The sequence below is a fragment of the Pezoporus flaviventris genome, unplaced genomic scaffold (genome assembly GCF_033815535.1).
Source record: "Pezoporus flaviventris isolate CSIRO_AGI_PZ_B2104156 unplaced genomic scaffold, CSIRO_AGI_Pfla_v1 ptg000013l, whole genome shotgun sequence".
NCBI classification, from domain to species: domain Eukaryota; kingdom Metazoa; phylum Chordata; class Aves; order Psittaciformes; family Psittacidae; genus Pezoporus; species Pezoporus flaviventris.
Genome location: NW_026892561.1, coordinates 24,986,467 through 25,009,353, shown reverse-complemented (window position 1 = coordinate 25,009,353; position 22,887 = coordinate 24,986,467). Strand labels below are relative to the sequence as shown.

The 22,887-nt window shown below is 52.1% G+C and overlaps 2 protein-coding genes across 6 annotated transcripts in view; both read right to left on the bottom strand.

Annotated features, from left to right (window-relative positions):
• Positions 1 to 319: 319 nt before the first annotated feature.
• ABCF3 (ATP binding cassette subfamily F member 3) lies at positions 320 to 11,271 on the bottom strand. Of its 3 annotated transcripts, XM_061452336.1 has the most exons (21): positions 11,106 to 11,271; positions 10,747 to 10,894; positions 10,577 to 10,656; positions 10,148 to 10,203; positions 8,324 to 8,421; positions 8,095 to 8,217; positions 7,562 to 7,828; positions 7,275 to 7,355; positions 6,652 to 6,711; positions 6,286 to 6,342; positions 6,052 to 6,074; positions 5,415 to 5,470; positions 5,091 to 5,291; positions 4,845 to 4,921; positions 4,567 to 4,611; positions 4,107 to 4,239; positions 3,458 to 3,546; positions 3,175 to 3,266; positions 2,466 to 2,598; positions 2,013 to 2,100; positions 320 to 1,233 (listed from the first exon to the last, which is right to left on the bottom strand). In XM_061452336.1, exons 1-21 carry the CDS (start codon positions 11,176 to 11,178, stop codon positions 1,075 to 1,077), a joined length of 2,139 nt encoding a protein of 712 aa, XP_061308320.1. In that variant the 5' UTR covers positions 11,179 to 11,271; the 3' UTR covers positions 320 to 1,074. The 3 variants fall into 3 exon arrangements, 2 of the variants coding, with proteins under 2 accessions (XP_061308320.1, XP_061308321.1); XM_061452337.1 differs by lacking the exon at positions 10,148 to 10,203 and having other exon boundaries at positions 10,747 to 10,943; positions 11,106 to 11,223; XR_009743159.1 differs by lacking the exon at positions 2,466 to 2,598 and having other exon boundaries at positions 1,093 to 1,233.
• A 444-nt stretch (positions 11,272 to 11,715) lies between these two features.
• AP2M1 (adaptor related protein complex 2 subunit mu 1) overlaps positions 11,716 to 22,887 on the bottom strand; it is a 28,646-nt gene continuing 17,474 nt past the window's right edge. For all 3 annotated transcript variants that reach the window (XM_061452333.1, XM_061452334.1, XM_061452335.1), the window contains exons 4-11: positions 22,334 to 22,416; positions 17,879 to 18,014; positions 17,640 to 17,781; positions 14,886 to 15,005; positions 14,249 to 14,384; positions 13,422 to 13,519; positions 13,164 to 13,275; positions 11,716 to 12,820 (exon numbers count right to left, since the gene is read on the bottom strand). In XM_061452333.1, coding sequence (XP_061308317.1) covers positions 12,686 to 12,820; positions 13,164 to 13,275; positions 13,422 to 13,519; positions 14,249 to 14,384; positions 14,886 to 15,005; positions 17,640 to 17,781; positions 17,879 to 18,014; positions 22,334 to 22,416 — 962 coding nt within the window. In that variant the 3' untranslated portion in view covers positions 11,716 to 12,685. The remainder of the gene's footprint in view (positions 12,821 to 13,163; positions 13,276 to 13,421; positions 13,520 to 14,248; positions 14,385 to 14,885; positions 15,006 to 17,639; positions 17,782 to 17,878; positions 18,015 to 22,333; positions 22,417 to 22,887) is intronic.

The following is a 22,887-nucleotide window of genomic DNA, read 5'->3' as shown; positions in this document are numbered from 1 at the left end:
CACCCCCCGCTCCGGGTGCCCGCCCTGCCCCCTCCTCTCACCGCCCCCTAACAGCAACCGGATCCAGCACCCGACCGGGCTGACACCCAAAGCCCGCCTCCCCTACCGCCAGAGCGGGGCACCGGAGCGGCTCCGCTCACCCCGGCACGGGCACCCGCCTCCCGCACACCACGGAGGAGCCATTTAATTTGGCGAGACCCACCCAGAAAGCATTTCCCCCCCCACCCCTGCTGCCTTGTGGCCAGGGCAGCAGAAACACCCCTCCCACCTCCTCCCGCATTCAAGCCCCGCAGCCCCCCCAAGGACAGAGAGCACTGCACCCACTGCATCCTGGGTTTATTTACACGGCAACCTCTGTGCAGGGGGGCAGGAGGGACCCCGGGGCAGCTCACCCCAGGGCCGGTTTGCAAGCAGAGGCAGGCGCTGAGGCGCCGGTAGCAGCCCAGGGAAAGGAGCGGGGAGCGGGGCCCAGGAAGAGCCGGGCGCTTGCTCCCTCGGCACTATAAACACAAACCCCTGGGGAGGACGGACCAAGCAAGCCCCAGCTTCCAGGGACTGGGGGAAGAGGCCGGGGTCATATTTAGCAGCAGAAGCCTCATTTCCCTCCAGGGTGGCAGGAGGATGGTGGCATGAGATGGAGCCGGACAAAAAAAAAAAAAAACAACTAAAAAAGGCATAGGGAGAAGCCAAGAAACACGGAGAACAGCTCCTCTCCTGCCCTCCAGAGCACGCAGTGACACCGGGGTTGTCGGGATGTGACACCTCTTTCCCTCCTCTCAGCAGAGCAGCAGCTCCAGGCACAGCCTTTCCCGTGTGCCCAGCACCAGGCACAGCCCAGACCAGCAGCAGTCTCCAGTGTGCCCACAGCCACGCACAGCACCAGGCTCCTGCTCCCTCGCTGTCCTTCCAGCTGGCCCCTGGAGGGGAGAGCAGTTCAGGTGGCAGTTCGACGGCATGGCTGACGGTCCATGTGGGCAGCAGCGTCCTTGGCGCTCTGCCAGGCACAGTTGGGATGGATGCCAAGGCAGTTGAGCTTTGCCCTCCAGCCCCAGCACAGTCCGGCTCCTGCCTCCCTTATAGGAAACCCTCCTTCCGGAACTGCTCCTTCAGGATGTCTCTGTACTGCTCGAAGCCACCCTCGATGCGGGTCACGGTGGTGTTCTCACAGACCCATAGCTCCTTGCACACCAGGTGGATGAAGCGCTCGTTGTGGGACACCAGAATTACACCACCCTGCCGACACACAAGGTGGGGAAAAAGGGAACTTAGTGGAGCACAACCCAGGGCCCAGCACTGGTGGCAGGGAGATCCTGAGCCCCTGCCCAGGACTTCGGGTTTCCTTTTGCATCAGAGAAAATAGAATGGTATTTCACTGGCAGGGACCTAATCCCAGCCTTTCCTTCCTTCAGGGGGAGAGACAGATCACACATGGAGGAGGCAAGTGGAGCAGAAACATATTTAGCCTCCACTCTTGGAAGGTGACCACAGGGTTTGTTACTGGCTCTCCAGGTCTCTGACAACTTTAGGGATGGAGATTCCAGACGGAGCCAATGACAGCTGAAATGTGGCTGAGCAAGGCCCCCGCAATCTCAGTTAAGCTTTTACTTTGCAAGAAAACTGCCCCAACCTGAGCAACTATTGAACAGTGAGAACCAGAGTGATCACAGAGGTACCTGGAGATCATTGAAGATCAGCCATAAAACATGCCTAAGGAAGATCCAAGTGGCCCCAAGGCAGGGCTGAGTGCCACATACAGCACGCAAGAAGTCACAGCAAAATGGGGGCAAGGTGCTCTCTGGTCTGCTGCTGCCTGCCTCAGCAACTCCCAGCCAAAGCAGGCAGGTGAAACAAACCACCAGGGTGGATGATTAAGGCTGAAACGTGACCAACTTCCCAAATTCTGTCCTGGGCTTGAAGCCACTACTGGTATTTGACCACCACCTCTAGGCTGAGATACCCAGGAACTTGAGCTGGAGGCTGCAGGAAGCTTTACAGAAATGCGAGATCCTTACCCGGAATTTATTCAGTGCCTTTGCCAATGCTTCGATAGTCTCCATGTCCAGGTGATTTGTCGGCTCATCTAGGATGTAGAAGTTTGGACTGGAAAAGAAGACAGCTCTGAGCACACATGGGAACAGGCCCCCGCTGGGTCTGCACCCATTGCACTGCTGCGACCTGCACCAGGCTGCTGCTTTAGCTGCTTGGAGCCACAGCCACCAGCACAAGCCTGGCTCAAGATCCACACTGCCCAGCTCCAGGGATACCTCTTATCCCAAGAGAGGAGAAAACCACCTGCCTCCTTCTACACAGTTCTCCCAAGGTGACAACCTCCCTCCCCCACAAAGTGCCAAGGAGAAGGCTTCCACAAGGTGTTGGAAAGTCCCTGGATGTCTGCCTTCCTCCTGGAGAAGCAGGCTCCAGGGATGAAGCCATGCCAAAATTAACAGCATCCGGGAGAAAATTACCAGGACATAGTCATCTGGGCAAAGGCCACGCGACTCTTCTGACCTCCAGACAGGCTGGCCACAGGGCGCACGGCCAGCTCCCCTGAGATGCCGTAACTCCCCAGCTGATGCCGGTACTCCTCCTCCGTCTTCCCTGCAGGAATGTGTCATAACACAGCTATGGCACACCCGATGTGACACAGGGTGTCCAGTGCCATGTGCTTGGGCAGCGTGTGCCAAACCAGCATGGCGGTGGAGGAATTCAGTATCTGCTTCCAGGCAATTCCCTCCCAAGCAGGGGGTTTGCAGGGAAAACCTGACTGGCACAATCAGAACAGGGGCTGCAGGGCTGGTGACCAACTCCGAGTGATGGTGCACCCAGTCCCCTTGTCACCATGTTATAACAGAGGAGGGAGCCAGAGGTTTTGGGAGCTGGGGAAGGGGGAGCCAGTGCTCACTTTGCGCCCAGGAGGAAAGCGGGTCATCTGTCCCCAAAACCTGGCCACGGTGGAGCACCAGCCTGAGGTCTGCAGGCTGCCAGCTACCCACTTCTCATGGCTGGTGTCCTGAACTTGGCTAGACGTGGGGAGATAACCCAGAGCAGGTGGTGTCCCTCAGGCACTGATGTGACACAGCCTTCTGCCCAGGGCCATGGAACAAATCGATGCCACTCCATATACAGCAGAGGAGACCTCAATGTCCCAGATCTTTTGGGATCTCGCAGACTCACCTGGGAACTTTCTTGCCAGTAACTCTACAGCACTGATGTTTAAATCCAGTTGATCCACATGGTGCTGGCTAAAATAACCGATCTTTAGGTTTCTGCAGAGTAAGAGAGATTGGGAGCTGGTACTAGGCCCTGCAAAGCCAGCACTCGTAGCTGCAGCTACAGTAAAGGGAGCACACGCATGGGTGTGCAGGACCAACCCCCATCACCCCAAAGCATAGCCCAGAAGCCCTCCAGCTGCACCATTCTTCCCAGTCCCAGTCCCCCAGCCCTTCCTACCAGGTACCTGTGAGCATGTCGTATCCCTCTGACTGGTGCCAGCTCCCCCATTAAGATCTTTAGCATGGTCGACTTGCCAGCTCCGTTTTCCCCAACCTAGAGAAGCAGCAGCAGCAGCATTGGAGACCATGAAACCCATCAAGGTACTTTGAAGAGGGAGGCAGTGATCAGGGAATCTCAGCTCTCTTGGATGATCACGCAGCAGAGGGGGGCAGGTTGAGACTCTAACCAGTGACTCCAGCTACCCGGCAGCTGCATTTCTATCACTGATGAACAGCACAGGCAGCAGTGCTAGATGATGTTCCTTCCCCAACCCTTGAGCCTAAGGACTACCTGGTCCCAGTCTCACTTCCAAACCATAGTGTCTCTCTGCTGCCCCATCCAAGGTAGCAGGAGCCCCCACTGTTGTCAGCTAACACGGAGTTACAGAGAAGATGGAGCCAGTCTCGTCTTAGATGCACCCGGTAACAGAATCAAGGGCGATCAAATGCTGCAATGGGACCCAGAGGAATGGGAGAAACAGTCCTCCCTAGAAACATCCAGAAGTCAACTGAACAAGGACCTGAGCAACCTGACCTAACATCAAAGCTGGCCCTGCTTTGGGCAGGGACCTCCAAGGTCCCTTGCAGCCACCATTACTCTGCAACCCCACATACCACACAGATGCGGGACTCCAGGTCAGCAGAGACGGAGAGGGAATGAAAGATGTAGCGACTTGGGTCGTAACAGAAGTCTACTTCATCCAGCTGCAGGATTGGCGGGGAGAACTTCTCAAAGCCATCAGGGAACCTGGGAAGACAGGAAGAGAGATGGTGAGGAACTTCAGCGATCCTGCTCCCAGCCCCCTGGGACAACCTCTACTACCCCCCATGTGGCAAGAGATGCTCCTTGACATGCAGGGCCTCTGGGAAGGATGGTCACAAGAAAAGGACACAGATCTGAGGCCTTGGTCCCAAGAAGGAACCCAGCCTGAATGCAGGGGTCTGTCTGGGCTCCCTGTCACAGTAAGTAAGGCTGGCCCGCAGGAAGGGGTGGTTACTCCAGCCAGGACAGGACTCAGGAGGAGCTCACATCAGAAACAGGCATTCTCCAAGAAAGGGGTCAGGAGACACTTACTTCATGATCACCTCAGACTCCTTGTCCACAGGTTTCAGCTCTGGTCTGCAAGAAGAGGAGACAGATAACTGAGGTGCCTTGCACTGGGGGTCTGTTCCCACATCAGAAGCCCAGATAAGAGCGTTGCAACACCTCAGCCTAGCCAAAGCCTCTGTAGCAGAGACAGAGCATCCAAAAGCCCAAACCACCGCTGTATCCCCCAGGCACCCTGGGAACCTCTGTTTCTTCCCATGAGCACTGCCCCTTCCCCACTTCCTGAAAGTAGAAGATGCACTCACAGCTTCTCCAACAGCTTGAGCTTGCTCTGCACTTGGGATGCCCGGTTGGCATTGTAGCGAAAGCGGTCAATGAACACCTACAAGAGAGAAAATCATCAGAGAACTCTATGTCCCCTTCAGCCTCAACCACCCTGCTCTGCTGCCAGACCTCCTGCAGCAATACAGGCACATCACGGGTCTAGAAGCATGGAGGAAGGGACAAGGCTAGGAGAAAAGCACCCCAGCACTACTGGCTTCTCCCGGTACCTGGATGTGCTCACGGTACTGCTGCTGGGCTTCGTACTCTCGCTGCTGGTTCTTCAGCCGCTCCTCCTTGATCTTCATGAAGTTCTCAAAGTCCCCACGGTACATGTCCAGCCGCTGCGAGTGCAGGTGAATGATGTCTGTGGCTACTGCGTTCAGGAAGTTCCTGTCATGGGACACCACGAGGATGGTCGACTGCCAGGTCTGGAGGAGACAGTGAGAGGGAGGCCTGAGCACCACAAAGCACATGGCTTAGTCCCACCACCCAGTGAGGCGAGACACCAGCCTGACCCTTGCTCTGTCTTAGGGCCTCCCACCACTCCCTACCTGCAGGTAGGTCTCCAGCCACAAAATGGCCCTCACGTCCAGCATGTTTGTTGGCTCTGAGGGAAGGGAGAGAGTCACTGAGATCAGATGGGATGAGGATGGCTGGATTATGTTTTTTTACACAGGAAAGACTAACACTTGGCATTACGGAGGAAGAGACCCTGCGTAGGGACCTTTCCCCCCAAGCTCAAGGGGACTCACACATGTAGGATTTAATGGAGTGTAGGCACACGGGAAGGGATGCTCTCCCCACACCATACCTGCACCCAGACCCTGATGCCCAGCAGCTGCAGCAGCATCTTGCCCAGAACCTCCTCCCAAGGTGGGCGCCTGCTGGCCCCAGGGTCACCCACTGCAGTGAAGGGACACTCCCCAGTGTGGGCTGGCTGCCAGGGCACATCACAGGGACCACTTGGGGCAGGGTGACAGGCAGCTCTGCTGGGCGCAGTGAAAGCAGCTGCCCAAGCAGAACTCCCTGCACCGCTGCCATGCCAGGGGAGCACCAGCAGCCCTGCCAGTCAGCCCTGTCACACAGGACTATTTTGAGCAGGCAGCTAAAGGCCACAGTGTGTTCCTAACCCCAGCAAGGGCATAGGCCCAGCAGCAGTGTCGGAGGGGACTCGCAGTATCGACTTACCATCCAGGAGAAGGAGATCTGGCCTACAAGAAACAAGACACGGGTATCAGAAACAAAAAGAGCACAGGGTCAGTAATGAAAAGCACATTTCATCACACACACAGAGCTGCGATGCCTCCAGTGTTCCCCACTCCAAGAGCCTGAACCGAGGGGAACCCCAGGCAGCATCCCTGCAACTCACAGCACAGATAGCAAGGAGCATTAACCCCAGAGCACAAAGGCCTGGACACCAACCTGGCAAACAGGGCTCTGGCTAAGGCCAGTCTCATTCTCCAGCCTCCGGAAAACTCTCTGAGGAGAGAAGAGGTTGCAGAGGGGTTACTGTTTAATGCAGGACCCTTCTAAGTTTACCTGCCTGCCAGGATCCCCGCTCCCCAGCAGCCCTTTGGCTCTGCTGCCACCCAGAGGCACGTTGTCTCTGCAGAGATCTTGGGCCCAGCAGGAACCCAGGGCAGGAGGCCACATCGGATGGGCAGGAATAGACCCTTGCTCTCCACAGGAGGCTTCCCTCCCCTACAGCCACAGCAGTGCCTGGGAACTCACCAGGAGCATCTCCCCAGACCCATTTCTGTCTCAATGCCCGGGGCTTTGGAGACTTACTTGGTTGTCTGTTGTTGCATCTTTGCATTAAAACCCAGCCCAGCAAGAATGACGGATGCCCTGGGGAAAAGGGGAGAGAACAGGAATCCAGCTACAGCATCAGACAGCAGAGCACAGTCCAAGGTCTCAGACCTATGGCCACCACTCTACTGCCTGGTTTAAAGCCATTCTGGTGCAGGAAAACTTCCCTGCACACCCAAGAGCAGCGTTCGGCTGGCATATGCAGCCCAGCAGGGAACAGCATCGACATGAAGTCCCAGATGATTTGCAAGGAGTTCTCAGCTCTTTGACCAGGAAGAGAGTCACTACCACCAACATCCCAGAAATGTTCCCCAGACAGCAGGAACCTGGGGAAGTTGCGAGGAGCAGCAGCAACAATGCAAGCCATTTGGGGCAAAAAAAAATATCCCTGCAGCATAGGGAGGAAGCTCGACTACTCCTAACCCAGCAGAGCTGTGATAGAAGCTGACAAGATAGAAGAGACAAGAAGAGCAAGAAGTCTGGAGAGCCCCCTGTCCCCACGTGCCAGATCCCAGGGCCACAGCATCACCCTTCCATGCCCTGTACCACTCCCCAGCTCTGCCCATGCCAACAGACAGCGGTGCCCTCAGAGCCCGTCTTACCTTGCTGGGGCCTTGTCCGCCTCAATCTCCTCTAGCTTTGCATAGATCTCCGATAGCCTGGCACCTTCTGTTCCTTCTCCCCTGTGGCAGGACAAAGAGGAGTGTGTGGAACTGACCAGGATCAGAGTCTGAGTGCTGGGGGAGCCTGATCTCCACAGGCAGGACCAAGGTGGGCAAGACATAGCCCAGCTCTACCGAAGCCCTTCATTTGAAGGAAGAGACCTCAGAATGAGACCTCATGGTCAAGAGGCCACAGACAGGCTGGAAACGCTGCAGCAACATCTCACCTGCCAGCATTAACTTTAGCTGTCAGGTCTTTCTCCTCCCGCAGTAGGCTCTCACGAGTGGTGTCGCACTCCAGCACGCTCTGTAGCGCCGGTGTGTCATCCCCTGCCACCTCCTGCTCCACGTGGAGGATGCTGATGTGTGAGGGGATGTGCAGGCTCCGGCTGGCAATCATCTTCAGCAGTGTGGTCTTCCCCAGCCCATTCCTGCCCACCAGCCCATAGCGCCGTCCGAATGCCAGGTTCAGATCTGCCCCTGCCAGCAGGACACTATAGCAAGAGAGGAGGCATGCAGGGATCAGAATGCCCCACAGAGAAGGAGATAACCAGCAGCCACCTGTACCCAGCATATTTCAGGCTGTGCTGGAGGCAAGCAACTGTCACAGAGTTCTCCTGACCAAAGGCAAGAGGGTAGGTGCCCTCTCTGATCTTTTCCATACCCTCTGCTATTTCTCAACCACTCTTCAATCCATTTTCAATCCCCCACAGTCTGAAGCCCCAGCCAGGATCTTTCCCACCTCCCCACCTGCACTCACCGCTCACCGAAGGACACATCGAAGTTCTCAATGCGCACATCATATGACTTGTTCTTGCCTGATGACTCCATGCGAGTCTCCTTCTTGCTGGCAGCTTGGCTGGCAGACGCCTCCTCAAGGACCCTGTGAGCAGGCAGAAGACAGAGAAAGGGGCTCAACTGGAAAGCTCTGGTACAGTCAGATCCCAGCAGAATGGAATGGGAATGTTCGAGGCATCCTCCATACTCACAGAGGGCCGGATGACTTCAAGGAATCCCGTTCCATCCTTTTGTCTTGCTTGGCTTTCAGCCTGGCTTCTGCCTTCTCCAGTTTCTTGGCATTCACCATCTGGGGCACAAAACAGAGTTTAAAGATGAGAGAGTGTCTTCAGCAAAAGCCCAACTCCAGGAGAAGAGATCAGTCAACCCCTCAAGCCTGAAAGGAAAGGGAGAGCAGGAGACAGGTAGGACAGGCGAACTGTGACATATTCAACTGCATTTTGAGGAAGCTAATCAGGCCAGGAAGTCACTTCAGGAATGAAGTCCTAAATCAATGGCTCACAGACAACAGTTCTGCCATAGCAAGGCAAAGGGCTTGGCTGACCCTAAGGTACAGCCACTTTCTGTAGTTCCAGGGAGATGGGTCAGCCAAGTCACTTCAATAGCAGCAACCTGCGATCCCTACACCCAGCCTTTCCCTAGATCCTGAGGTGTTCCCCTTCCTGACACATTAAACTTTAGCCAGCTTAGAAAAAACTCTGTTTATGCAACAGATCGATCACAACGGAGACAAAAAGCATTTAATTAAACCTGGAGACAAGAAGGAGCCAAGTGTTTTAACCTGCCTTGGGTCTTGGCCAGGCTCTCAGCCCACTCCAGCTTGTTCCTGTGTCAAGTCAAATACTTGTGGCTGACCAAGAATACTCCTAGATATTTCTAGGCAACTCTTCAGCTACCAGAGCACATTACAGACCTACACGCTAGACTGAAGAGCGTCTTGTTACTGGAGCTGTGACCCCATACCTACAGACAGATTGAGTCACTCTGTAAACTGTACCGACCTCCCTGGATCTCCCAGTAAGACGTCCTCCACAGCCTGAGAGGCCTCCCGAGACCTCCAATTTTTCTGAAGATCCTTTCGAGCTGTGGACACAAGAGCCAGCAAGCAAACCAGCAGCAACAGCTCCAGTGCCAAACCCAGCAACAGCTGCCAGCTTTCACCTAGGGCTCTGTTCAGACACGTGGGGATCACGTTCAGCCTCAGTCTCCAAGCAAGGAGTTCTCATCCTCAGCCCATTACCCCAGGAAGGGAGAGCTCCAGGAGAGACCGGCCTGGTGGAGGGACTGCCCACCCTGTACAGCTATAGCTGCCCTTGCTTTTCAGATACACCACCACATCTCACCTGTACTCAAACTTTGGCACATCCAGTGCAGAGGGGAAGCCAGGGCACTCCTGAGTGAGCAGCTACACATTTTGTAAGTAAAGACATTACTATTTCCTCCAGGTCGTGGAGCATAACTGCCTCTAAACTTTTCTGCTCTTACTCTGATTTCTCAAACCATGACAACCCACAGCCATTGGTAAAGTTGGGCGTACAACCTAACCACAGGAGCTCTCTGGAAATCAGCTGCTCCCTGCTAACTCCCCACCAGTAACATCCCAACATCTGGGATTTTATCTCATTGACTATGGCAAAACGTCATCCCAGTACATCCTGTTTTCTCAACCAAAGGCCCTGCTGTAAAAGCCAAATGTCTTCATGAGAGAGAAGCTGCACTCTGAGCATCACCACTGCATCAACCACCTTTTGAAATTCATTAAGAAAGCACAGCAAAATAGGTTCTGTCAAATTAATATACCAGTATCTCCTGTTGAGGCTCTTTATCAGACCAAGGTCAAGAGTTTCCCAGCTCACAGCAAACCTGACAAGGAGGAGCAGTACTGCCTGCAGCTGTGTCCCGAACCAGGGTGGCTGCCTTTCCAAGCTGACTGGAGCAGGGCACCTGTAGCCTCACATGTCAGTTGCTACTACCAGCTCTGCTGCCCTACAGACAAGGGTATGGTCCCCACTTACCGAGGTCTGGCCTCTCTTCAGCAGCAGCCCCGGCAGCATATCCGCACTGGCATCAGCTGCAACAAGATGGTTGGGCTGGTGAGCGTGTGCTCCAGAGAGGCTCCACAAAGTGCTGCCTGAACGTCTGCCTGTGAGCAGACATGCCTGTTCCTTCTCCCCATGGGACGGGGATATCAAAGGGTGGCTTCTCCCCCAGCACCCAGCAGGCAGCTGGGTGCCACTGGCCACAGCTCAGCAGTGGGAAGAGCAAAAGGGCCAGCACCTCTGAGGGGCGGCCCAAGGCATACAGTGGTGCGGCGAGCTGCTCCCTGAGGTCCAGCACATGTACACTCAGTGCCCCAAGCCCATCCCTGCTGCTGGCACCTTGGATGGGCATGGGAGCTGGGGGAGTGATATGCATGACCAGGGGTCCTTGGAGGCAGCACTCACCACATCCATCAGTGATCTGGGAGAGCTGGATAGGGGAGTCCAGCAGCACCTGGCTGCAGCGCTGAGCTTGGGCCTCATCCCTGCGAGAGAGGAGGAGGAGGAGGAGGAGGAAGAGGCGGCGGGGTTCAGGACGGTGTGAGGGCGCTGGGGGCCGGGGCGGTGACCCTTACAGCTGCAGGGTGTTGAAGAGGCGCTGGCAGATCTCCCGGATGGCGCCGTCGTCCTTGGTGTCCTGCGACACCTCCCGCAGGAGCTCGCCCACCGCCTCCACCAGGTCGTCCACCGACTCGAAGTCGGCCCCGCCGCCGTGCAGGATCCCTGCGGGCACACCGCGCCGCCGATGCACACCCCTCCGCTCGCTCGAGCGCTGTCGCGACGGACGGCCGCGTGTCGCGATGCGGCCGGCAGGTGTCACCCACCCGCTCCCACCACCCCTTTTCCTCCCCGGCAGCCTGTCGCGACAGCGGGGAGGTGTCGCGACACGCGGCGGGGCGGGAGGCCGAGCCGCGAGAAGGCGGCCGCCGCTCACCCGTCACGTAAGCGAAGACCTCGCCGTCCAGGTCTGGGAACTCGCTGCGGAGGATGTCGGCGCAGGACGCCATGGCGGAGCCGGAGCGGGCCCCCCAACCGGTGCCGCCGCCGCCGCACGGAGCCCGGCGCCGCGGCCGAGGCGGAAGGGACGGCGCGCCCGGGGGCTGCCGGGAAGTGGAGTCTGGGGCGTGGCGCGCGTGCGCGGGGCTCCGCTCGGGCCAGGGTCGTTCCGCACCGTTTGGAACGGGAAAGAAGAGGTCCGGCGCTCGGGGCGCGGCGGAGGCGCCTCCAGGCGCGCGAGGCAGCAGCCAGAGCCGAGGCCCTGTGACAGGGACAGTGTCTGTGCTCGGCCGCCCCCCATCTACTCGCACCTGTGCCGGAACGGGGCAGCAAGGACCAGTTCATCCCAGCCAGCGGTTTCGGTGAGCCCGCCCTGGAGGGAAAGCCCAGAGCACCCTCCTTGCCCTGGCGGGTTGCGGCAGCAGCTGGAAGCCAAAGCATCACTTGCTCGTTTCACGCACTAACCCAGAGGCAGCCCAGGGCTGGGGAAGCCACAGGCACAAGTCAGGCTCTCACACCACAAATCCCAGACAGCAGCACATGTAGCCTTCTCCATTCTACATACTTTATTAGAGTCAGAGCTGGACAAATCACAAATTGTACAAAATGGAGACCACACTACCAGAAGCAGGACTGTGGGTAGCAGCAGCATTCCTATGGCCCAGAAGCATTTGGTAGAAGTGTGGAGAGGGTGGGCTGGGGCACCTAACTATATGTTAGATTCCCCGAGGCCAGACCATGTTCACATCATAACAGAGCTCAGCTGGCTCACCATCCCTGGGACAGAGGGGCCACATTTCTGATTGGCTTGGAAAGGACAGACTGGCTCCAGCCAGCAGCAGGTGGGGTAAGTGCTCCAAGGGCCTGAAATGCCATGCAACCCACATACACATCAGCAAGAGCCTAAACCCTCATCCTTTTTGGTCACAAACCTTCCCACGGCAGGACTCTATACTGATGACTTTGCAAGAACTAGAAGGTGGTGAAAAGATCTGGCGAGCCCCACCATCTCCTCTGGTCGAGGCCCGACAAACTCACCACCCCAGGCATCTTGGACTGGCCAGCAACATCTACCACAACAGCAATAGCTAGTACAGAAGCCAGGGTAACTTCAACTCAGATTTGTCCAGTCTATGTTTAGGTCTATTCTACGGGTACATATGCACAAGAACTTCAAAAATACTAGGATATGATGCAAGTAGTGAGACACCAACAGAAGAGGAGTTTAATGGTGGATGTTCCCTAGAAAGATCACGAGGATGGGAGTTAGACTAGCCCTTCCTCACCCTGGGATGGGGAGCATGAGGCTGGCTCCACCCCTGCACATGACTAGGTTCTGAACTTCAGCTGCAGCAAGGGTGGTAACAGCACAGGCAGGCGAGTCCACACCCAAGGTGAGCCACAGGGTCTTTCAATCTGCGTAGAGGGGCCAGGCAGATGCTTTCTCTGAATCTAGTTGATGACCGAGGAGAGGCGGAGGATGGCTTGGAGAAGAGGGAGCCCGCCAGCCCGCTGGGGCTAGCATCTGGTCTCATAGATCCCACTCCTGCCGATGTACCTCACCCATTTTATCACATCATGGTCACTGTAGTTCAGCTTTGGCTCAAAGACTTTCAGGTAGCGCACCTTCAGCCCAGAGGGTGCAAATGGGACCTGTTGAGAAAGGAAAAGGCAACAGAGCATTGGAACTGAGGGGTAAGATGTTCTCCATACACGAATGCCCTAGAACCTCTGGGTTATGCATCTAGAAATGGACACCAAGAGCCACAGTTCCTTTCCCTGTCCCCTGCATGAATGCTGACAGACTCCAGTGGCTTCAAGGGCCATTTTTATCCATTAGCTTTGCCACCACGCTGGCCTCATGTTAAGAGGAGTCACATGCCAGCCTGGGGCAGGGAGCACTCAAGTGCATGCAATTCCCATGAGGGCAGAAGGGACTGGACTGACAAAGCTTCTCCAAAGTTAGTTGCTCCCTGGAAGGCAGACAGGGACTCACCTCAAAGTTCATAGAAATTGGGGGCCGAGCCCATTTCTTCTTGTCATTAGTGGGCAGCAGTTCAATCTCCGCACTGATCTGGGATTCCTTCATTCCAGCCATTCTTTTTATCCTACCAGGGAAAGCCCAGAAGTGAGAAGGTGCCAGAATTTATTCTCCCCTCCACTACATGTGCTCAGGGCAGACAGAACCACTAAACAGACTCTGCCTCCCCATGCCCTTCCCCTGCAGCACGCCAGATCCAACACAATCACTTACTTCCAGACAATGGCATTCTCACTGGCCTTGTACTTTGCCTTCCCTTTCATACAGATGACTTGCACTCCACTGGTATTGAGGGGTGTTGGGATCCGGACCTGGAAGGCAGAGCCTGGTGAGCAGGGGCATGAAGACTGCAGCCTGGGCACTCTGTGCAGTCTCAGCAGCAGACCGCCTGTCCTGGACCCCTCTGCTTTCTCTCTCCCATCTCAAGAGAACATCAGCTACCACTGATGTTCCAGGGCATCCTAGGCGAGCTCTCTGGTTTCTTGCTTTGAAGTTCAACCATGTTTTCAGAATCCAAACAGTCAATGAGGAACCCACCAGGTTTTCCAGCAGCCTGAACTACCTAGCGTCAGGCAGATGAGCTCAGAAGGCTGGCCTAGCTGCACCAGGCTCTAGACAGCCTAGCTTTGCAGCAGCAAGCCTCTCCCAGGAGCGGCTAAGCTGCAAAGCCACCATTAGCTTGTCTTAACCAACTTATAGCCTGCTGCCTATCTGACACACCATCAGATCACACAGAAGTAAGAACATGAACTTTTCACAGTGCCCAAGACATTACGTGAATTGGGGGGGAAATCAGGCTGCAGGGAATAAGGCCTCTGCCAGTGTGGCTGTGCAATTGAAAACAACTTCTGCCTTCCTGCTTCACAGCAGTTCCCTTCCACAGCACAGCAGCACCACACATCTGTGGGGCTTCCAGTTCATTTTTTTAGTTCTGTACAAGCTTGAGGACTCACTGAATCACCTATAAGGACTCTGCAGCAGGGGACAAAGCAGAGGTACAATTCTCAAGTACAAGAGACCATTGTATTTTATTCTCTTACCTCTATCTTCTGGGCCAGCAAGGAAGGTTTGAAATTTGATTTGATCACCACCTTCACTTCCAGCTTGGTCCGACCCACCTCCCGCACCAATGGGATCACACGGAAGGGAAGGATAATGTCCTTAGTGGTTCGGTATCTGCAGGGATGGAAGCAACAGTGAACTCTAAGGAGGAGTTAACTCCATTACAAACTGTAGTACAGCCTCTGCATATGGGAAAGGGCTTAGAAACATCAGCCAGAAAGGGAACCATCCCAGGAAGAAGCAGCAGCGAGATCTAATGCTGCTGTAGGGCATTGATGGTTTCTTGAGTCCCAAGTTTTATATCTGGTTCCTGCCAATGGCTCTGTTCAAGGACACCGGTTTTAAGCACTAAAAAAAAACAACACAGCAAGCTGAAGTGTAAGGAAACCCATGTCAAACACTATGGCTGTGGCAAAGAAGACCACGCAGCTGGGCTGCTACTACACTTTTAACAGAAGGATTTGTGGGACACCCTACAGATTCCAATCTGAAAACAAGAAGGCAAGGACATGCTTGTTAGGTGCTCAAGGGCTGCAAGCCTGCTTGAGAGCAGCAACATTACCATAGCAGCAAGTAAATGCCAACGCCAAACTGTTCATCCCCCCACCACAGTACCTCATGAGCTCAAACTCTCCATCTGGTGGAATGAAACTGATGCTCCTCTCAGAATCAAACTTGCTGAGCCTCACGCACTGGTGGAAAGTGCAGTCATCGATGGCGATTGACTGTTTGCCACTAAAAAACATAAGACACAGTTAAACAAGTGCAAGCTGCAGCCCTGGTATCTTGATGCAAAGTCTGCCCAGGCAGTAGCTACTCTACAGAGCATATTGCCATCACAGGTATCCAGGAAATGGGGAGGCAGGGAGATTTAGGGGACAGCAGCCTCTTGGCTCAGACTTCTATTGTTTCACCACCATAAAAATCATATTCCAGGAAGCTTGTTTGAATGAATTCTCCTCCTTCTCTCTGAGGAGAGGATGGAGATTAAAGGAGCACCTTCTGTCACAGCCAGCAACACAATGCTTAGGTCTGCCTGTCAGCAGCACCTCAGAACTGCAGAGGCAACTCTGCTAGCCCAAGTCTTCTCACAGCACAGTTCAAAGGAGAGAAAAAAAAACAAAACAAACACAACACTTTCCTGTCCACAAAGCTATCCCACTGCCACACAGCCAGGACACGCCATGTTCAGTGTCTTCTGCTCAGAAACATCTTCACAGCTGTTGGGTTCATAATCAAACCACCTGCTAGCAGTGTGGAACTCATTTGCCAAAGATAATATTATGCCATAAAACTTTGCATCTCTCATTTCTAAAAATCTACAGAGCAACTATCTGTCCCCCCAGGTGCACTAGCCTAACCTGCCAGCAAAGAACTTGTGCTGGGTTCTGGTCTCTGAGAACACATTTCTTGCTACAGTTCCTGAGATCAGCTGAGAACTCTCAGATATGAGAGTGACCAGAAAACAAGGCAGCAGTAGTGGTGTAGTACTGTGACATAGAATCATAGAATAGTTAGGGTTGGAAAGGACCTTAAGATCATTTAGTTCCAACCCCCCTGCCATGGGCAAGGACACCACACACTAAACCATATCACCCAAGGCCTCGTCCAACCTGGTCTTGAACACTGCCAGGCATGGAGCATTCACAACCTCCCTGGGCAACCTATTCCACTGCCTCACCACCCTAACAGGAAAGAATTTCCTCCTTATATCCAATCTAAACTTCCCCTGTTTAAGTTTTAACCCATTACCCCTTGTCCTATCACTACATATCTAGGCTGCCTGAACTGCTGGGAGGAACAGGACAACCATGCAAGTGTGCTGAGATAGTATAAGCACCACAGGCAGGTTCAGCTGCCCTAGGGGCCACCATTACCCGCACAAACAGGAAGCAGAGTGACCCCAGGCTGACTGGCTGTTTAGTTACACAACCCAGTGGTATAGTCTGCGCTTTGTAAGCAGGAGTTATTTTTCCCTAATCTGTTATCCAGATGACAGTCAGTGTTAGCTCAGAAGCTCCTGTTTCTTCTAAAAACTGCTGGGAAATCCCTGCAGCCTAGCACTGCTCCAGGTCTCAGGCAGCACTGTTCAGGGCTTGGGGCTGTCACATGCTAGATGCCAAACACAAAAAAAAAAAAACCAAACAAAAAAAGAGCAGCAGCTGTCCCTTTTGGTCACCTCATGACTAAATACTTCTGGAGAGTAACATCTCCAAGCTCTTGCCAACTAGAGAACCACAGCTAGGGAGAACTGAGTCTGTGCCCATCTTGCTTCTGTAACTCAATAGCACATTTAAAGGCAAAGGCAGTCATAGCACAGAAGCTCTGGAACAGTGTTACTGACTCTTCAGAGGCCTATGCAGGTGACATTTTCACTAGAGTATATATCTCCCCTAGGCAGCGACCTGAGGCTCATCCATTTTACTATGCAGATTCAGGTATAAGAAAGATGGCTTAAAGGTGACAGTGAAGTGATAGCTCTTGGCTTGGTTCTGAGAGAAAAGGCAAATAGCAGCTCAGCTCCATTTATGGGAACCATCATGGAAAGTGTCTAAGATCCAAGTCACATGCACAAGTCAACATGAAGCAAGAGACAGGGGGAGAGCAGAGTGCACACACAGCTCAAGCAGATTATCTACCTTCCCAATTCACTGGGGGTCAGCAAAAAAAAACAAACAAACAAAAAAAACAAACCAACAAAACACAACCAAGAGAAACACAGTTGAGTTGAAAATGGTTAGTGAGAGAACAGTGGCTGTCCCTTTGCTTTTATCTCTTCACCCCAAGCAGGAAGGCTGGAAAAAGCACAAGACCCAGTTTTCAGCTTCAGTGTGGGCACTGACTGAGGTACAAGTGGGAAGGAAGGCACCTGAGCTCCCAGAAGGGATAAGCCTCCCTCCAATCCACACAGCCACTGACTGCCTGTGTGTCAGCAGGAGGGGCTTACCCAGAGTTTGTCAGCTGTTCTAGTTTGGGCACAGTCCAGGTAGAGTAGGCTATGGTCAGAGGGGTTCCCTTACAGCTCCTTATGCGCACTACTACTGCATCCTATGAATAAGAGTCTCTGTGCTGATTAGAACTGCTAGGGACACAAATTCCAGGGAAAAATACATCTTGTGGAAGTGTTTCCAGCTGCAAGAACTCCACACTACATTTGAATCTTAATACTTGGAGTGCTGGACAGAAGCCCTCTGTACTGAGGCCTTCAGGCTGGTAGCTTGCAGACAACTGCTCTACCCAGAGAAAAAGTAGCAGTAACATCTGAAGGAAGAAGATACCAGCTTTGTCTATGAGATCAGATAAGCTATTAACTGCTGCCCTTCCCTGAGAGTCCCTAGTGGCAGTGGCTTTTAGCCCAGTGTCTCTTACCTTTTCCCTGTTTCATCTGCAGTCCCTTTGCCCTGTTTTTCAATTACAATCTTGTCATTCATGCCAAACTTGCACTCTGGCATTCCACTCAGATAACTCTTCATCACCACTCTGCCAGAGACGTGAGCACTCAAAACCTGACCTGGCGTAGAGAAAAGTACAGTTAAGAACACTTCCACAAGTGCTCACTTACAAAGCCTGAAGGGGAGAAGGATGCCAGCCCAACACCTCCTACTTACCCTGGGGGGACATCAAAAGATTCACACTCTCCAGCACATCAAGAAAGAGCTCATTGCGACGATATTTGATCCCTTCACGTCTCCATCCAATCTGCCCAGTCACCTGGCTGGTGATCTGGGACTGCTCTTCCTTAGTCTGAAGGGAAAAAAAAAAGCCACCTTAAACCTCTACATAAATTCAAAGGTGAAGAAACCTTGCACTAAATCCAAGAACAACTGTTTGTCATTTATTACACAGAGCTGCTTTTGACAGGTAGATATGGGTGCTGTCACATCCCCCCCAGTTTGATCATTCTCTCCTCAATACAGCAAATTCTACGCCTAACTAAAAACTGGTCATAATGACACCAAGAAAGGTTCTTCCATTTTGTTAGCTAGTCCATTAAGCTACATCCAGGTGCAGGGAGGCACGGACTGCACCAGTAACACCCAAATTATGTCTCAGACTGTTGCATCAATCCATGTTAAGCAGAGAAGCAGCTGACAGACCAGTTCGCACCCTTATCCAACATGAAACCATAGGGCCACAAGACAGCTAGTCTCCAAGGACTGCTTCTTAATGACTGCAGTCAGAGTTACATATCAACACTAACCTAGCAAGCATCTAACAGTATCCAGGCTCCAAGCCTCCTAAAAGCACTAAGAGGCTTGAGAGGCACAGGGAGGTTTCCTACCTGATGCTACAGGCGGGGTCCAGTCACACGCAGAAAGTCAAGAAGATGTATAGCAGCAAGTGTGGTGCACACAGGGTTAACAGGCAAGCAGGTCAGTTGCAAGAAAAGGGAGGAAGAGGAGAAAGAGGCAGGTTAGGCTTAAGGCTTCCTCAGGACAAGAACAAAGCAGGTCAGCTTATCAGTAACTAAGTAGCTAATTACCACAAACAAGATGAGGGGCTTTGTCCTTCAGCTCCCCTCAGGAAAGCCAGCACTACTAACAATGAAATGGCTTTTCAGACTTTCATCATAGGTTGGAAGGACCTCAAGGATCATCACATCCAACCTTTGCTGGCAAAGCATGACCTAGACTAGATGGCCCAGCACCCTGTCCAGCCAAATCTTTAGTGTCCAACCTTGGGGAATTTATCACTTGCCTGGGAAGATTATTCTAATGGCTGACAGTTCCCATTGTGAAAACTTTCCCTCTAGTGTCCAACTGGAATCTCCCTGGGAGTAACTTGTACCCAAGTTACCTGACCCATTATGCACCACCCAAATATAAGACAGAGCAGAGGGAGTGATACACAAGCCAATACCACTCCCAGTAATATTCCCACACAGATCAAACTCCTGATGTTGCCATTCCTAAAGCAAGCCTTGACTATTTACTATGGCAGAGACGCCCAGACTACGGGAAACACCAGGCCCCCAGGACTGCCAGCATCTTAAGCCTGGGTCCTGTATGAAGTTATATCCTGGTTAACTCTACCTCTTCCACCACGACTGCACAACACAGACTGTTCAAAGTGGGTCCTGCTGCAGCAGCCTTGCACTGCGTCCACAGGGTGGCAGTACAGGATCTCAGCTTTAAATCAGTGGCTTGGTTTCACACATGTTCTTGCCACAGATGTGGTAAATCCTTGAGCAAGCAGAGCCTTCATTGTAACACCTAAGAGACAGAGCTTTATACTCCCTTGGGAACTGCCTAGGTGAGTGTTCAATGGAGCACAAAGCACCTCCCTTGTCTGACCCACAAAAAAAAGCACCTCCTTATCTGCCTTGTTCAGGCTCAAGGGGAACAAAAGACACACGGATATAACACCCAGTTCTCTGGTTTCCAAAAGGACACTGCTCATGCACTGACTTTCCCATCTCCTGCAATAGCATCAGTGCCATGAACCTCTGCTGGCTGCTACAGAAAGTGACTTGATAGATCTGGAAGCAGATTCCTGGAGCATACTGAGGCTAAGAGCACCCAGCTGCATGAATGTTCCCCAAAGGAGCAAAGGACTGAAGGCAGCTGGGTCCAAAATTCCTCAGAACTGGGAGCTTCTCTTAACTGGACAAATAAGGCAGCTTTAACTTAGGATGAGAAATATCCAGTTGTACATAGTTGCCAGCATGTTGATGAGACAGCTACCAGCAGGTTACCAGTCTCCTGCAGCTGGTGGCAGCCTGCTCCTCACTTTCAAAAAGTAACAACAGCATTTTAGCACTAAAGTATACCTAAGGTTTGGGGAAATGCTGTAACTAAAGAGTTGACCAACTCACACTCCTAAAAAGCATTTAAGAGGGGAAGAAAGTTACAGCATTCATCTAGTTCATGACGTTCGGACAGATGCAGACTGGATCCAAAGAGTGATGAGTACACAGAGCACACCTTGAACTGTAAGAGCAGGTTTAGCCTCTACTGGAGGAACATCAGTTCTGATACATGACATTGGTATGGCCTACAGTTCTGCTATTGAAGTAGGGAGGAACCTCATGGGTAAAGATAAGAAGTGAAACCACATTGCACACCAGCACATTTTAAAACCTGCATGCCACATCACCCCATTCCCAGAGCACAGGCGCACTTCCCTTGGCAAGCAATGCAGCAATATCAGACACTCTAAAAAAAGGGCAGATCTTTCATTCCACAATCACCAGGCCTGAAAAGGCCACTGCAGCCATATAGGGAGGGCATTCAGAGAACAGCAGCTCAGTATGCCTAAAATCTTTCATTAGGAACAAAGTTAAAAAGTTGAGTTTGGAAATTCTGCCACAACTGTGGATTTTGCCCCTTAAATTCATAAGGGCACAAGCCCAAGAAAGCATCATCAGGAACTAAGCAGGCATGAAGGAGCATGGAAGACAGGCCACTCAGATGTACCAGAGTAGAGAACAGAAGATTGCAAGTACTGTTTCAGTTGTTGCTGTTTGCCATACTGTGCCTGGAAAGGATTACTTCTGCTTTTTAAACTGGGCTGCCCAAAATTCCAACAAGTAAGCAGTCATTCTGCTCTGTATGTCAAGCTGAAGTCCAAACTCCTCTTTGTAAGGAAAGGATTAAACCTGCCGTTGCATAAAGCAAGATGCTGTGACAGTGGTTTGCAGGCAAACAGCATAACAGATCGTTAAAACAGACAAAAGCAAAAAAAAAGAGTTAGGGAAGGAAATGAGGGTGGTGGTTAGTTTACAGCTTTTCTAGGAACAGGAGCTGACTCAGCTAGCTTGAATGCTGACTGCCCAAAATGTCACACTGCAGAAGGCAAGAGTGATTTACACGAGGGCTTGGGATGGAGCACTGAGACTGGATGCACTCACATCTGGCCACTGATACGTGTGCCCTCTTGCAAAACACTGTTTGCTGTTCTGGCAGGAAATACACTGCTTAGGGGCAGCTTCTCTCTTACCTCCTTCTCAAGATGCAGCTAGCCTTCCTATTAGTAGGTTAAAAATTTACAAAGAAGCTCTTCAGAAGTCAGTGCTCATGAACAGAGTTGAAACAGAACCTTCAGAGACTTTGACCTCTGCTTATCCTAAACACAGTTGTCAGGTAGGCAGGCTCTCGCTTGGCACTTTGCTTCTGTTTGTACCCTGAAGCTTCACCCAGGTCTCTGCTGTACAGCTCCGGTACAAACTGACTCCCAGCTTTTTTCTTGACTCACCTGCTACACTGGGGAGAGGACCAGGTTTTAGGCTAAGTCCTCATTATGAGTTCCACAGTTGTGTGAAATGGACAAGCTGAGTAACATTCCTTGGGGAAATGAGAAACAGTGACTGTAACAGTCTTTTGGTTTCTGAGGTTGAGAATGAGCTGTTTAAAATGGGAAGCCTAGTTTTGAGGGCTGTTGCCCAAAGCAGGATTAGAGCTAGTTTAATACACATTTTCAAGAACAGACCAATTTAAATCTCTTTTCCCCAAGCGCACTTCCATGTGAAATTTGTTGCAAGAGTTAATACTCTGCCAAATGCACAGCAGAGGTTCTAATCCCTAAACATGAGAAAGCTCAGACTGTACTGATGCTGATCTGCAGTGTTGTTACAGGCAGTGACAGAATAACATCAGCTTCCTGACTGACAGGAAGATTTACAAGTCTGAACAATACTTCATTACAAGGCCTGACAGCTAAAAACACTGAAGGCTGGTGAAGAACAGACCTACTTGGTGAGATACACACACACAGGAGCTATTTCTGGTTCAGCAGGTAGATTTGTTTACCCTCTGTCAGAAGCTGACACAGAACAGGGCCTGAAGCCAGCCATCATCTACATGCAAGGGACTGTCATTCTAACTCAGGGCCCTTCCTCACACATTGCACCATATGCCAGGGAACATGAGGTCACGCAAGCACAGAGACACCTAGAACAAGATGCTACTGAGCTACATCCCTGCTGGGGTGTTCTTAATCTACTCAGGCACCTCCAAGCAGCATAGGTCAAATGGTTAGCTGGTAATTAAGACTGTACTTTCTTGAAGAGGCTTACAGATAATTTACCAGCAGAGAAGTGCTGTACCCCAAATTCCTCTGGTTACCTGACTCTTGATGCCTTGTTGGGTGATGAAGGTCTTCAGAGCCCCCGTTTCAGAGTTCTGAGGATAGCCAAAGTCGAGGATTTCTAAAGAAAAGTAAAAGAAAGTTAGTCCAGAGCTGCAAGGTATAAAAGTGCCAGCCATGCTAACCATTCCTATAAGGACAGGGCCAACAGTGCACAGACACTGCTTACACACTAGATCTCTGGATAAATTGATGGAGCACTCCTTACCAGAAAAAAAGGAACAGCCTTGCTAAATTGACTGCCCAATGCAGTATTTTGAAGAGGAGGGGCAATGAAAAGCTGTCCAACTGACAAATTTGCTGGGTTTTGAATATAACTGCTCTTTAGAACTAAGTAGCAACTAGCCTAGCTATGTGCACAGAGGACACCAAGTAGTTTTTCCAAAAAAATCCAAGGGACAATAGTAAGGGTTTATCCAACAGCAGAACAATCTATCTTCACTGCATGTTCATTAGATTCGTATTTTCTTATGAAGCTGCAATAAGAAACGAACCCTAAAAAAAAAATAATAGCAGAGTAGTGGCACTCCAG

What these genes read in the sequence shown, in the direction of transcription:
- ABCF3 (XM_061452336.1), bottom strand. Translation starts at nt 11,178, where the DNA reads ATGGCGTCCTGCGCCGACATCCTCCGCAGCGAGTTCCCAGACCTGGAC. An exon ending in ACTGGCAAGAAAGTTCCCAG is followed by an intron (nt 2,599 to 3,174) that starts GTGAGTCTGCGA and finishes ACATTCCTGCAG; the next exon opens with GGAAGACGGAGGAGGAGTAC. An exon ending in AGGCACTGAATAAATTCCGG is followed by an intron (nt 1,234 to 2,012) that starts GTAAGGATCTCG and finishes GTGTGTCGGCAG; the next exon opens with GGTGGTGTAATTCTGGTGTC.